Source organism: Electrona antarctica (genome assembly GCF_951216825.1).
Source record: "Electrona antarctica genome assembly, chromosome: 5".
Classification (NCBI taxonomy): Eukaryota; Metazoa; Chordata; class Actinopteri; order Myctophiformes; family Myctophidae; genus Electrona; species Electrona antarctica.
The window spans coordinates 56,125,058-56,140,971 of NC_136810.1; the positions used below are offsets into that span (position 1 = coordinate 56,125,058).

The following is a 15,914-nucleotide window of genomic DNA, read 5'->3' on the forward strand; positions in this document are numbered from 1 at the left end:
AGGTGTGAGTGAGGCCTTAGGGTTATGATGATCCACAGAGTGGAGACACATCACCAGGATAATTGATGGACACACAGCCTACTGTAGCCTACAATTTATGAGACAGCCCCTGACTAGTGACTATACTTAGGGGCAGGAGGTAGAGCATGCAGGTCATCCAATGATCCCTGGGTCGGCGGTTCGAATCCCGGCTCCTCCTGTCCACATGTCGAAGTGTCCTTGGGCAAGACACTGAACACCACATTGAGTCGGTCGGTGCTAGCTTGCCACCATTGGTGTGTGAATGTGGGAAGTGAGGACGCTGGCGTCGACTGTTCGCCACTTCACCTTCCAATGTATATGAATGAACGCTATAGCGCTTTGAGCACCTGGAAGAGCGCTATCAAAATGCAGTTCATTATTTACTTGTTCATTCTGCTGTCTTTGTGCCAGTGTGGGACTAATTCATGGCTGTATTGCTTCCAGAGCTAACGTGCCCTGTGCTCGTGGATGGTGGGGGAACCCTCTCTGTGGCCCGTGTAACTGTGACGTCACCAAAGGCTACTATCGGGACTGCAACAAGACCACGGGGGAGTGTCGTTGTAAGGTACAGTACCGTGTACAGTACACTGTTAACCCATTTACAGTAGGCCTGACGTCGAAATTAAAAAAATGTCCTCTAAATCCTGACATTTTGACTGAAATACCTGTGTTTCTATGTCAGTGGTGCTCAATATTTGATGTCAAGGACCCCCAGAATTATATGTATTTGTCCACGGACCCTCATCTAAAAAATATGTTGTTCCAGGGAACCCCCCCAGAAGCACATTTTTTTGTTGAAAACGTTCGCTCTGAAAGAATATATATTCAAAGATTTGCGCCACATTTTCACGACTTTTCAAAAATAGCAGACCTACAAGTTCATATCGCGGCACTCGGTGCCGCGCTATGAGCTTGTAGATCTGCTATTTTTCAATAACTAAAGTATAACATAATGCTTTAAAACACCAAAAGGGTTTCCCGCCCGAAATGGGTTAAATTACATCACGTCATTTTCTGCACTAGCGCTGGATACGCACACTATGGAGTGCATAATACTGTACATTATCGCATCGATTCACCTTTTTCATTTTTATTTTGACCCCCAATTGGATTTATATTTTATTTATTTTGTATCTGTCCCAGTCTACATAAATTCAAATTCCAGAACGGTGGACATTGGTCTGAAATTTGAATTTATTTGGGTGGCAGACGGTTCTCAAACATTTTAATTTCAACGACACCCAAATTAATATGTATTTGACCAAGGACCCCTGTTACATGACATCCCAAAAGATTTTGTGCCATGTTTGTGTTTGTCGAAGAAAACTAGTAGAGTAGTAGAGAAAAAAGGAACCCGCACACTGTCTTCACTTACAGAATTAGATTTATTGAGCAACGTTTCGGTCGTTCAGACCTTCATCAGGCATCAGGTTCCTTTTTTTCCCTTTCTCTATTTGTCGAAGAAAACTAAAATCCAAATCTTTCAGATTTTTCAAAATGTTAAAAGAATTACAGATAAAGTAGGCTATTTTAAAGTATAAAGTATAAAATAGGGTGTTAGAGTTGTTATACTGTTCCTATTTTTTCTGTTCCATTTTGAGCTGATGTTGTACATCGCATTTTAATGATTTTATATATAGTGGCTAGCTTCTTTATACTTTATACTACTCAATTTTCAATCTCGGGTGAACATAATATCAGTTCTACAAGCTTATAGATTGGCAATTTTTTATGAAAAGATTTGATGTTGAGAGCAATAGAAAATGTTTCTATGCTGTTGCTTTCAGGGCCTTTTCAGTGACTGACACGCCTTAGTAATTAATTTCATTTAGAGGCGTGCATTTATTTTAGACACGCAGAGACATTGAGGGGTGATTACGCAAAGCGTATTCTCACCGCCACGGGCACGTGGAATTGACGCACGCATTGCTCGTTTGTGCACGCGCCCGTGGGGCGACTAGACCTGGATTGTGGTGAGCTTTTCTTTCCACGCTATGCGTCCCGCGCCCCTCATGAGCAGACCTGTCGCTGATCCAGGCGAGAACGCCTCCATGCGCCACTCGCTGCCCCCGTCATGAAAGATCCTTTATGCACCAACCTCACCGAGGGCACAATTCCTTCCCTGGCAATCAAATAATACTAAATCTGATTCTACACTAATGTCGTACCGGGGGCTTCGTTTTACACAGGGTGAAAGTAGGCAAAAACGGGCATCAATGCCAAATGCATTTTCCCGGTTAATACCCTGATTGCGGGATGTCATCGGACCTCTGTGGACATTTACCGGAAAAACAATTTACTGAAGATTTGTGTACCTCTGGATATCTACATGGAATCTACTCCCCTGGCTCAACAAAGACACAGCAGGGGTCTGATCCTTGCACATTGACCCTTTGTTTAAAGAGGGGCACACACACACACACACACACACACACACACACACACACACACACACACACACACACACACACACACACACACACACACACGCACACAGAGACACAAGCCTTTATTTTGATTTGATATCCAACCAGAAACCATCTATCTGCTAATGCATTTCTGTACTCTGTTTGGCAGGATAACTACTTCCGTCCCAAAGGGAGCGACACCTGCCACCCGTGTGAGTGTTTCCAGCTGGGCGCTCTGTCTCGTACCTGTGACCCCCACACGGGTCAGTGCCAGTGCAGGACAGGGGTCATCGGACGCCAGTGCAATCGCTGTGACAACCCTTATGCTGAGGTCACCTCCAATGGCTGCATTGGTAAGCTAGACATACTACTGCTGAATTAAACAAGCTGTCCCTCTTGTAAATATCATCTTCTCTCTCACTGACTCGCTCGAATCCCCACCCTCTCACTCACTCACTCACTCACTCGCTCACTCGCTCACTCACTCACTCACTCACTCACTCACTCACTCACTCACTCACTCACGCACTCACTCACTCACTCACTCACTCACTCACTCACTCACTCACTCATATATTTCCTTTCTTCTGATTATTTCTCTCCCTCATTTAATTTGTGAATCCTTCTTTTCCCATCATTCAAAACGTATTTATTTTTCCTTCCTTCCTTCCTTCCTTCCTTCCTTCCTTCCTTCCTTCCTTCCTTCCTTCCTTCCTTCCTTCCTTCCTTCCTGAATCCATCCTTCCTTCCTTCCTTCCTTCCTTCCTTCCTTCCTTCCTTCCTTCCTGAATCCATCCATCCTTCCTTCCTTCCTTCCTTCCTTCCTTCCTTCCTTCCTTCCTTCCTTCCTTCCTTCCTTCCTTCCTGAATCCATCCATCCATCCTTCCTTCCTTCCTTCCTTCCTTCCTTCCTTCCTTCCTTCCTTCCTTCCTTCCTTCCTGAATCCATCCTTCCTTCCATCCTTCCTTCCTTCCTTCCTTCCTTCCTTCCTTCCTTCCTTCCTGAATCCATCCTTCCTTCCTTCCTTCCTTCCTTCCTTCCTTCCTTCCTTCCTTCCTTCCTGAATCCATCCTTCCTTCCTTCCTTCCTTCCTTCCTTCCTTCCTTCCTTCCTTCCTGAATCCATCCATCCTTCCTTCCTTCCTTCCTTCCTTCCTGAATCCATCCTTCCTTCCATCCTTCCTTCCTTCCTTCCTTCCTTCCTTCCTTCCTTCCTTCCTTCCTTCCTTCCTTCCTGAATCCATCCTTCCTTCCTTCCTTCCTTCCTTCCTTCCTTCCTTCCTTCCTTCCTTCCTTCCTTCCTTCCTTCCTTCCTGAATCCATCCTTCCTTCCTTCCTTCCTTCCTTTCTTCCTTCCTTCCTTCCTTCCTTCCTTCCTTCCTTCCTTCCTTCCTTCCTTCCTTCCTTCCTTCCTTCCTTCCTTCCTGAATCCATCCATCCTTCCTTCCTTCCTTCCTTCCTTCCTTCCTTCCTTCCTGAATGAATCCATCCTTCCTTCCTTCCTTCCTTCCTTCCTTCCTTCCTTCCTTCCTTCCTTCCTTCCTTCCTTCCTTCCTTCCTTCCTGAATCCATCCTTCCTTCCTTCCTTCCTTCCTTCCTTCCTGAATCCATCCTTCCTTCCTTCCTTCCTTCCTTCCTTCCTTCCTTCCTTCCTTCCTTCCTTCCTTCCTTCACTTCTTCCCTTTCCACAGCCCTAATTAGCTTACATATTACGTGTGCTCTGTGTCTCTCTTCCAGTGGTGTACGAGGGCTGTCCCAAGGCCTTTGATGCAGGCGTCTGGTGGCCGAGAACCCAGTTCGGTCAACCTGCAGCCATGAAGTGTCCCAAAGGGTCCACTGGTAAGTGTTTTTGACAGCAAAATTAAATTTTAGTTTTAGTCATAGTCTTTTAAATAGTTTTCATTTTGTTTTAGTCACCTGAAATGTTTTACTGTTAGTCTAGTTTTAGTCAACTAAATGTCATGACATTTTAAGTCGACTAAATCTACGGTTGATTTAGTTGACTAAAATGTATTTTGGTGGGCCTTGATGCCGTCGTAATGGCATATTTTACACTTGCTGAAAATAGCCGATCTACAAGCTCGTAGATCGGCTATTTTCAGCATGCAACCAAGTGTAAAATGACTTATACTGGATGTCTTGTCCACTAGTCCCTTCCTAACATTTTAGTCTAGTTTTTATTTCTTGTCAGTATATTTTTGTTTTAGTCATCATAGCTTAGTTTTCATTTCGTTTCTATTTAGTTTTCGTCAGTGAAAAAAGGTAGTCGACGCACATTTTTCGTCTTAGTTTTAGTCGACGAAATCAACACTGTAGCGAACACAAAGTAAAGTTACCACTAAACATAGCACTACCTCACGTTTGCTTGGCCCAGTGTGTCTCATTGCTTTTTTTTCGTCAATGAGAGAAATATTCATGAACGCAATCTCCAGTCTCTACTGTTATACTAATTTTCATTCACGAGTAATTCAGTAATCCTCACCGCTTATAAATAAATAACCTTGTAGTTTGTCCACATAGACATGAAACGGTAGACGCCACCTCTGGCTCTGAGGCATGTGTATTGTGTGGCGGCTGCCATTTTGGTTTCCAATATGGTGGGTGGGGCACAGCGTGCCAGCACGCTGCCACTCAAAGCAATTACGGGCCAATCACAGCGCGTCTTTTCCGGGACTTGTCAGAATCTAGGGGTGCATTTGGAAATTCGCACTGAGAGCGCACCGGTGTGCCCTCTTGGTCGTTCATAGTATTCGAAAGCACCCTAGATTCTGACAGGATGCGCTGTGGTTGGCCAGTGGTCACTTTGAGTGGCAGCGTGCTGTGCTGTGGTTGGCCAGTGGTCACTTTGAGTGGCAGCGTGCTGCGCTGTGGTTGGCCAGTGGTCACTTTGAGTGGCAGCGTGCTGACGACAGCTCTGCTCTAGCTCTGCTCAAGAGGGGCGTGACATCGCAAGCGTAAAAATAAAAAAAGCTGGCCTTGGCCGTGGGCTCAGCGGTCCAGGCACCTTGGCCGGTAGCCCAAGCCTGGCAGTGTGCCGCGGGTTCGACTCCCGATCCCGACGGCCTTTACTGCATGTCTTCCCCCCCCCCATCTCTCTCCCCATTTCCTGTCAGCCTACTGTCTGTCCCTCCATAAAAAATATAGAATAAAGGTGAAAGCCACAAAAAAACATTAAAAAATAAAAAGCTAAAAAGCTAAAACGGAATCCAGGTCTGGTGAGTCGCGGGCGTGCGCACGAAACGAGCACGCGCGTGACAATTTCCCGGGACCGCGCCCACGTAAATACGCTTGCGTTGTTGTTGCCCCTCGACTTCTCTGTGCAAAAACGCAGGTCTCATTGAAAATTACAGGCGCGTAAAATCACTGCCCGTTTTGAAAGGCCTCCATAACCATCCATGTCGCTCCAGTGAACTGCAGCAGTGAATGAGGTTTCTCTAGGCGTATACAGTTGGGTGCCACCGATATTGTCCCTTATCATTTGACCCATTTAGGCCTGACCTCAAAATTTTAAAAAATCCTTCTAAATCCTCCAGTTTTCTGAAATCAATATTTTCACGATTTTTCAAAAATAGCAGACCTACAAGCTCATAGCGCGCCACTCGGTGGCACGCTATGAGCTTGTAGATCTGCTATTTTTCAATAGCTAAATTATAACATAGTTTAAAACACCAAAAGGGGTTCCCGCCCAAAATGGGTTAACTGTCCTTTTGCGCAGATCACGCAAACCTCAGCAAAAAGAAAAGGACAATATCGATGGCCTCCAACTGTATATCTACGGTTTGTCCTAGCAGAGGGAGCATTTAACGCAATGCTTTGCTTTGTGACATCTGCAATCCAGAAACTTGAAACGTGGCAGATTATTTTGATGAATCCACAGTTCGCATAAATGAATCCCATGCATGTGTTTGTTGGTATTGCAGAGTTCCTCCAGATTGTTTTCATTAAGTGAACTGTCGAACTACACCTACAAATCACTGTCTACCCCTGTCTGTCTGTCTGTCTGTCTGTCTGTCTGTCTGCATCCCTGCCTGTCTGTCTGTCTGTCCAGGCACTGCAATCCGCCACTGCAGCGACGAACACAGCTGGTTGCCTCCTGACCTCTTCAACTGCACCTCTGACACGTTCTCCCAGTTGAAAAAGCAGGTGTGTGTGCGTGTGCGTGTACGTGTGTGTGTGTGTGTGTGTGTGTGTGCGTGTGTATGCGTGTGCGCATGCGCGTGTGTATGTGCGTGCGTGCGTGCATGTGTGTGCGACAGACAGACAGACAGACAGACTGACTGACTGAACTCAAATTATAATGTTTTCCAGTTCTAAATCATTTGGCAAGCCAATCTAATATTGAGTTGATAGACTGGTAAGAAATGTTTGTATGAGCTGAATAGGAGAGAAAGTTTATCGACTCCAAACTTTGCATCTGCTATCTCATTTTACCTGCAAATATGTTTTAGATAATGGGCCCAAGGTTGATACTAGTGTTTTGATGCCATTTACTCTGGGAACCCATTTGCAAAACAAAGGAAAAACAGCGCCCTCTTGTGAGTCAACAGTCTGTCTCGAGAGACTACTCACAAGTTGCTTACAGAAGGCAAACAAATGTTCCATAATATGAAAACCTGCCTGCAAACTTTGGACGGCAGTCAGTCATAGGCAATTGGAATGGAATCTGACAAATCTGACTGATACATCTTGATCACATAACTCCATAGATAGATCACGTGTAATGATTTGTGTGAGTTTTGAAAATATTTTTTTCAAAAAAGTGTGTTTTGAAGAAAATGCTGATTTGGGGTGGGACCTATAGGCCAAAACAGCGCCACCATGAGGCAAATTTGAAGAAAAAAAAAAGAAGCTTGTGGAGGTTCTTCCTTGCCCTAGTGGGATTGTGCGTGCAATGTTTCACGGCATACGGCATTCGAACGCTGCGTTCATGAAAGCCAATCAAAGACAATCATAATTTAACCTGAAAAATATGACAGATTCATCTTGGTCGTGTGACCACAGACAAAATGCATGAGACAAAAGACCAGGCCATGTGCACTGCAAAACCCAAAAGGGTGTCAATTTAACCCTGATGAACCTGTAGTACAGTGTATATGCTTCTACAGGCGAGCCACCGTGCTATCTGTGAACACATACCTCAATATTTCAAAAGGACAGATGATTAAACCGTCCAAAATGAGATTCTTTTTGCAAGGTCATGGTCAAAAGGATAGAACAGTAACTTCCACAGTTGCTTGTGTGTCATTCATTTCCCCAGAAATGTCATACTGTGGAATGACGCTCTTTAAAATGTGCGTAAATTCCCATGTGCATCGAACAGATGTCTGAGACAGGCCGGGACGGTTCAAGCAGTATTCGGTCTGTGGAATGTCTGATCGTCTGAGGTGAACCGAGTTCATCGCTTTGTACAGTTGGAGGCCATCGATATTGTCCTTTTCTTTTTGCTGAGGTTTGCGTGATCTGCGCAAAAGGACATTTAACCCATTTTGGGCGGGAACCCCTTTTGGTGTTTTAAACATTATGATATAATTTAGCTATTGAAAAATAGCAGATCTACAAGCTCATAGCGCGCCACCGAGTGGCGCGCTACGAGCTTGTAGGTCTGCTATTTTTGAAAAATCGTGAAAATATTTATTTCAGAAAACTGGAGGATTTAGAAGGATTTTTTTTAAATTTTGAGGTCAGGCCTAAATGGGTCAAATGATAAGGGACAATATCGGTGGCACCCAACTGTACCATACTGGCGGTCTGTGGGTTTTTGAGCGGTCCCAGCCGCTCCCAACCGTGACTTTGTGTGTGTGTGTATGTCTGTCTGAGCATGACCTATTGACCCCTAGTGAACAGTAGGGGGGGGGGGGGGGGGGGGGGTATTTACAGGCCTCCTGCTTGGGTCCCGGGCGGCGGTGGCTCAGGGGTAGAGTGGCCGGACGGTAACTGCAAGGTTGCCAGTTCGAACCCGGGTTCCCCCAGAGTTAGTTCAGTGTCCTTGAGCAAGACACTGAACCCCTAATTGCTCCTGATGTGCTGGTTGGTGCCTTGCATGGTTTCCGTTGCCATCGGTGTATGAATGTGTGTGTGAATGGGTGAATGTAATGCACAATCTATGTAAAGCGCCTTGGATAAAGGCGCCATATAAATGCACCATTTACCATTTAAGTTAACTGTGTTTGATTCTTTACAAGAATATATTTTCAATCTCAACTGCACTGTCTGACACTGAGATTCCGGTTCCTATATGGTAAATGGTGCATTTATATAGCGCCTTTATCCAAGTTGCTTTACATAGATTGTGCATTACATTCACACATTCACACACCGATGGCGGCGGAAACCATGCAAGGCACCCAACCTGCACATCGGGAGCAATTAGGGGTTCAGTGTCTTGCTCAAGGACACTTCGACACTAACTCTGGGGGAGCCCACAGGGTTCGAACTGGCAACCTCGCGGTTGCCATCCAGCCACTCTACCCCTGAGCCACCGCCTGCCCCCCATCACGATTGACCTCTCTAACTTGGACCCTGTGTCTCTCCTCTCTGCTGCCCCCACCAGGACGAGGAGCTGCATTGCAACAACGGGTCGCAGGTCGACGGAGACAGGTGGAGGCGCGTGGCGAGCATGCTGCGCGTCGCCACCAGCGGCACGGCGGCTCTCCATGGCAACGACGTGAAGACGGCGTACAGCCTGTTGACCAGCCTGCTGCAGTTCGAGAGCACACAGCAAGGCTTCAACATGTCCGCCATGAGGGATGTACAGTTCCATGAGGTACAATTCACTGTTGCTTTTAGCGCACGCACGCACGCACGCACGCACGCACGCACGCACGCACACACGCACACACGCACGCACACGCACCAGTGTTGATTTTGGCAGCAATGTTTAGTGTTAGTCTAGTTTTAGTCCACTAAATATCATGAGATTTTAGTCGACTGAAATCTACAGGTTGATTTAGTCGACTAAATGTATTTAGGCGGGCCTTGATGCCGGCGTAATGACTGATACGCTTGCTGAATATAGCCAATCTACAAGCTTTTTTTTAGTCTAGTTTTTATTTGTTGACGAAATTGTCACTATATTTAGTCTTAGTTTTATTCATCATAGCTGAGTTTTCATTTAGTTTCCATTTAGTTTTCGTCAGTGAAAAAAAGGTAGTCGACAAAATCAACACTGACACACACACACACACACGCACACACACACACACACACACACACACACACACACACACACACACACACACACACACACACACACACACACACACACACACACATTGTGTATATGAAACCAATCTACAGGCATAATAAATAGTGGCGCAGCACTAAAAAAAGTGTACATGATATGGTCGTGAGGAGTCTCTCTTATGTTTCATGTCCCTCTGTCTCTCTCCCTCCTAACTCCTATCTAAAATGAAGCATAGGCCTGGGCCGTGGCTCAGCGGTCCAGGCACCTTGGCCGGTAGCCAGAGTCTGGCAGTGTGCCGCGGGTTCGACTCCCGGTCCCGACGGCCCTTGTACTGCATGTCACCCCCCCCTCCATCTCTCTCCCCCATTTCCTGTCAGCCTACTGTCTGTCCCTCTATAAAAGAAATAGAAAATAAAGGCGAAAGCCGCAAAAAAAAAACATGAAGCATAAAATACCTGAGACTAATATGAAACAACAATAACCTGTTGTCCTTTTTAAAGTAAAATGTAATTGCTGGGATGGCATTTCATTTCATTTGGGAGACAACTTATTATGAACTTGTTGCTGTTGCCCGAGGTCTCCCATGCACTCAGCTTTAAGAGGTTACGTTTTAGGGAGAAAATGACCACATTGTTTGACTAAAGTGTTTAAGAGCCCTGGCAAGTTCTTAAGTTGCTAAGTTGCCAAATCCTCCTTTAAAAGCTGGTACAGGTTTGCTAAGAGCCTGTCCTCCCCATCGGGTGTTCATTCTCCTCCTTTTGGGAAGGTGATATTATTGTCTTTGCTCGAGATGGATGGAGTTGAGGCTGGGCAGGGGATTAAGTGTAATGAATACAGTGAAGCGATTAGCAAGTCCTCTATGACTTTCATTAAGTTCGTGACCAAAACACAAAGCTAGATATGGCTAGGCTAATGGCTAACACTGCATACTGCTGGCATTGGCCCAGCTCACCACCGGTCTATTGTTTATGACGGAAAACGCAGGTGGAAAGTTTGCCAGGTCAAGGACTTATGGAGACTGTTTTGTGTGTGTGTGTGTGTGTGTGTGTGTGTGTGTGTGTGTGTGTGTGTGTGTGTGTGTGTGTGTGTGTGTGCGTGCGCGTGCGCGTGTGTGCGTGCGTGTGTGCGTGCGTGCGTGTGCGTGTGTGTGTGTGTGTGTGTGTTTTTTTGTCTGGTCGAGCCAATGGGAACCACTGTTGTCTGGCCTTGGGCCAAAGTACACAGGTGTTAGTTTGAGGATTAAATACACAAAGTAATCTCTCATCCATTCTTTTACTGGCTCAGCTTTCTTCTCCTTCTCTCTGTCTCTGCACTGATGTGTAACTACTCACCGGGAAAAGTATTTAGAAATTGCTATAATTTATAGTTTTGCGGTAAGGCAGTGCCGTATTTAAATGTCTGATAAAAAAAACAATACTTCAGAAGTATATCGGTAATTCATGTTACGTTAACACATACATATATACTGTACCGTATGCCTAACCCATTTTGGGCGGGAACCCCTTTTGGTGTTTTAAGCATTATGTTATGCTTTAGCTATTGAAAAATAGCAGATCTACAAGCTCGTAGAGTGCCGCGCTACGAGCCTGTAGGTCTGCTATTTTTTTTAAATCTTGAAAATGTGGCGCAAATCTTTGAATATATATTTCAGAGTGAACATTTTTAAGTAAAATATTTGCTTCTGGGGGGGGGGGGGGGGGTCCCCTGGAACAACATATTTTGAGATGGGGGTCCGTGGCCCAATAGAGATAATTCTGGGGGTCCTTGACATGAAAAAGATGACATAGAAACATGGGTTTTTCAGAAAACTATTAGGATTTAGAAGCCTTTTTTTATCGCCATCAGTCCAAAATGGGTTAAAAACTATTGAGGTTCAACTATTCAAGGATGTACTTTATTGTTACATCTTGTGTACACAGGTACATAAGAGTAAAGGTTTAGTTTGGCTTCCTTCAGACAATGCAGCAGCGTAGATTCAAAATAACATCAAACAGCAGACAAAGGGATAGAATAAAGAGTGCAAGAAAGAGCGAACAGAGTAAAAAAGAGTAACATATGCATGTTGTATCATGTTTTGATAAAAACCTTTTTTTAATCCCCTAATATCCTCTAACCTTTCCCCCCATATGCTGCTATAGGGACTCCTGTTGTGCAATATCTGTCTCTCTATGAACTAATGGTGCTTTTTAATTTATTTGTGTTTTTTAAAAGTGGATTTTAGATTTTAATTGTATTTTAGTTTCTCTTTTAACTAGCATACTAAAAGCCAGTGAAACATTCCGTTCTCTTATGCATTTTATGTATCTGCTGAATGACAATAAAGTTATCTATATCTATCTATCTATCTATCTATCTATCTATCTATCTATCTATCTATCTATCTATCTATCTATCTATCTATCTATCTATCTAGGTAAACCTTTTGTGAACAGCTTCACAGCTGTCGTTCATTTATTGATACTATATGACCCTGTTGTGTTATGAGTGTTGACACAACACTCAAAAAATGTCTTCTAAATCCTGACATATTTCATGTCAAGGACCCCAAACATTATATGTAATTGGCCGCCAACCCCCATTTGAAAATATGTTGTTCCAGGGACCCCCCCCCCCCCCCCCCCCAGAAGCAAAGATTTGAAAAGCGTTGGCTCTGAAAGAATATATATTCAAAGATTTGCGCAACATTTTCATGATTTAAAAAAAATAGCAGACCTACAAGCTCATAGCGCGGCACTCGGTGCCGCGCTATGAGCTTGTAGATCTGCTATTTTTCAATAGCTAAAGTGTAACATAATGCTTAACTGTCCCTATTCTGGCCATCATAGGTGAACTTTAGGCACAAAACAGATGAACCTTCAGCGAAACGTCTGTGAAAATAGTTTCACAGGCTTGTAGATCTGCTATTTCCACTATGTGATGTGCAACATTATACTGTAGTGTAGGTTGTAAATGTTTAAAGTTACACTATATATCATACTAGGTTTTTTTTTTCATGCGTACTCCATTATACGGAAATGTATAACATAATGCGGTCGCCTAACGTATAATTATGATTGTTGTAGAATATTGTCCGGGCGGGCAGTGCCATCTTGGATCCGACCAACGGCATGCACTGGGATGTGATCCAGCGCTCGGAGAGTGCGGGCACCAGCCTCCTCCTGCGGAGCTTCGAGGAGTACGCCCAGAACATGGCCATGAACATGAGGAGAACCTACCTCAAGCCCTTCACCATCATCACAGACAACATGAGTGAGTCTTTTCTTTCTATTTCAACTAAAGCTGCGGCTGTTGACTATCTTCTTCTTAGCGATCGGTATGTTTTTGCCGTCGTTTATTTATTTTCTTCATAAATCAGTGCTATTGAACACCCTTTACGTCAAAGTCAAAGTCGTACGATTAGTCACAGACGTTACCGCAGTGAAATTTGTTCTCCGCATTTGACCCATCTCTTGAAACGGTGTGCCGCAGCGTGCGCCGCGCTCAGGAATCATTAGTTGATTTGACCCCCAATCCAACCCATTGAGGCTGAGTGTCAAACAGGGAGGCATTGGGTCCCATTTTTACAGTCTTTGGTATGACCCGGCCAGGGATCGAACCCCGACCTCCCAGTTTCAGGGCGGACACTCTAACCACAAGGCCACTGTCTGGTCATACTGATAAACTGTCAAAACTGATAAAATGATAAAACTGATAAAAAATATTGAACCAATGAAAAGTATTAAAAAGCGCTTCGCTATCTCCACTTGAGCTGGATGTTGTCATTTAGTTTCTTCCAGACAACAGAGACACGTATCCCCCCCCCCCCCACACACCCCCCCAATACTGAGCACTTTGTTTACTACTCCATTACTAATGTTCAGTGTTGTTTTTGACAGCAACATTTTTAGTTTTAGTCAGTTTTAGTCTTTTGAATCATTTTCATTTAGTTTTAGTCACATTTTAGTCACCTGAAATGTTCTAGTGTTGGTCCAGTTTTAGTCGACTAAAATGTCATAAGATTTTAGTCGACTAAATCTACAGTTGATTTAGTCAACTAAAATGTGTTTTGACAGGCCTTGATATCGTTTGTAATGGCAGATTTGACACTTTGGTTGCATGCTGAAAATAGAAGATCTACAAGCTCACAACACGTCGCAGCGCAACACGTTGTGAGCTTGTACTGTAGGTCTGCTATTTTCAGCATGCAACCTAGCATAAAACTGGATCTCTTGTCCACTAGTCCCTCCCTAACATTTTAGTCTAGTTTTTATTTTTTTACAAAATTGTCAATACATTTAGTCATAGTTTTAGCCATCATAGATTCGTTTTTATTTTGTTTTTATTTAGTTTTAGTCAGTGAAAAAGGTATTTTTTGTCTAGTCGACGAAAACAACACTTCTACTGTTGGCCAATGAGCGGTTCAATGGAAGGATACAGTAACTGAAACAAAGCTGTTTGACTGTCTGTACGCTAGGGCATTAAGCAACTAGTCGACTAGTTTACTAGTTTACTAGTCGACTAGTAAATCCACTAGTCGACCTTGTTGGTACTAGTTGACTAGTTGATAAGAAAGAAAAAAAGAAAAGTTTATTTTTTTTATTTTTTCCCCCGGTTTTGTAGGCCTCAAGATCAGGTAGATTATAGTTATAGTCACCATGTACACAGTTTTTCAATGTACAAATATGTATTTCCCCAAAAAAAAAATGTTTATTTTTTTAATTTATTTTATTTTTTACATAATAGGTAGTTAAACAACTAGTCGACTAGTCGACTAGTCAACTAGTAAAAATGACTAGAAGTGAATGCCCTACTGTACGCACACAGTTTTCTCCGTGGATTACCTGGACCCTGCAGCCAACTCCCAGAGGAAGATACCTCACTTTGATGAGATCCAGCCCGTCCTCCCTCATGACCTCCAGTCCTATGTGCACTTCCCGGAGCTGAGCTCCCCGCAAGCTGACCACATCAACAGCATAGCAGGTAAAGTATTGCAGTACATACACTCAAACAGGGGTTCTCAACCCTGTGGGTCGGAAAATGGAAATTAGGAGTTTACTTTTAGTACATGCATAAGCTTTCCTTAACCCATTTAGGCCTGACCTCGAAATTAAAAAAATAGCAGACTTACAAGCTCGTAGCGCGCCACTCGGTGGCGCGCTACGAGCTTGTAGATCTGCTATTTTATAACATAATGTTTAAAACACCAAAAGGGGTTCCCGCCCAAAATGGGTTAATGATTATATCTGGTTTCAGTATTTATTTATGATATGTATTTTCTCCATTATTAAGGTTATTGTAGCGGTCAAATTGTATTGGGTTGGGGAGGGGGGCGGGGCGGGGGTCGCGAGACATGGCCAAAGCATTTCCGGGGGTCCCGAGTCACAAACGTTGAGATCCCCTGCACTAACATCAATCAATAAATCAATCAATCAATCAATCAATCAATCAATCAATCAATCTTTATTTCGGACTACATGGTCCATAACTATCAACAATACAGGGGACAATACAACAGAAAAGAAACGTGAACGTAACATCCGGTTACAGATATTTGGCTCTTCAAAATAAGGGTTGAAAGGGGAAAAACCGTGGCAATGCGCGATAAATAAATACATTAACATTGTGTTAGTAGCTTATTAGCCTCGGAAACCCAGACGTTTTTATTTCCAGGGAGAAAAGAAAAGTCTGGGACCGAGTCCACTTCAATACGGCATAGAGTAGCGCAAACGTCGATCACTCTCTGCTGATTTCTGATCGTCTGCACCTTTGTTAAATTGACGCACACACACACACTCCTCTCTCTCTGCCGCTCTAATTAATTAGTCTCATGTCGCGCAGCTGCGTCTAGATTCTCCCGGCGGATCCTGCCGGGAGCTGCCTATCCTATGCCATAGAAAGCATAGGATAGGCAAAGTTGTGCACCCGTAAACCTTCAGTTCAAGTCAAAACAGGAAATGTGTGACGCCATAATCCAAGGTAACGGTTGGTATTAATGCATGAAACCCTTTTGGTTTGGCAGTTTCCACGGAAGCCGCCACTGACACGCCGCCCCCTGCACCACACACGCCGCCCGTCTCCACCGCCCGTCCTGCTGAGTCAGCGTCCGCGCCAACGTCTCCCACGACCACGACGACCACCCCGTCCGCTAAGAGGAAACGCCATGCGGAGACGGCGGGCCCTCTCCCGGTCGCCGTGGTGATCATCTACAGAACTCTGGGAGATTTTCTGCCCGAGAATTATGACCAGGATCGGAGAAGTCTGAGGTAGGTGGTGCACTGGTGGTAAACATAAATAAAATAAATATATAGCAATAATGAAAACTA

At 44.2% G+C, this 15,914-nt stretch overlaps 1 protein-coding gene across 1 annotated transcript in view; it reads left to right on the forward strand.

Moving 5' to 3' along the window:
• The window catches only part of LOC306924054 (cadherin EGF LAG seven-pass G-type receptor 1-like), a gene marked incomplete at its 5' end in the record, with an annotated part of 72,229 nt that overhangs the window by 22,856 nt on the left and 33,459 nt on the right, over positions 1–15,914 (forward strand). Inside the window, 8 exons of the mRNA XM_079502395.1 lie at positions 466–586; positions 2,599–2,782; positions 4,167–4,268; positions 6,478–6,572; positions 8,980–9,192; positions 12,675–12,861; positions 14,416–14,571; positions 15,611–15,854. Coding sequence (XP_079358521.1) covers positions 466–586; positions 2,599–2,782; positions 4,167–4,268; positions 6,478–6,572; positions 8,980–9,192; positions 12,675–12,861; positions 14,416–14,571; positions 15,611–15,854 — 1,302 coding nt within the window. The remainder of the gene's footprint in view (positions 1–465; positions 587–2,598; positions 2,783–4,166; positions 4,269–6,477; positions 6,573–8,979; positions 9,193–12,674; positions 12,862–14,415; positions 14,572–15,610; positions 15,855–15,914) is intronic.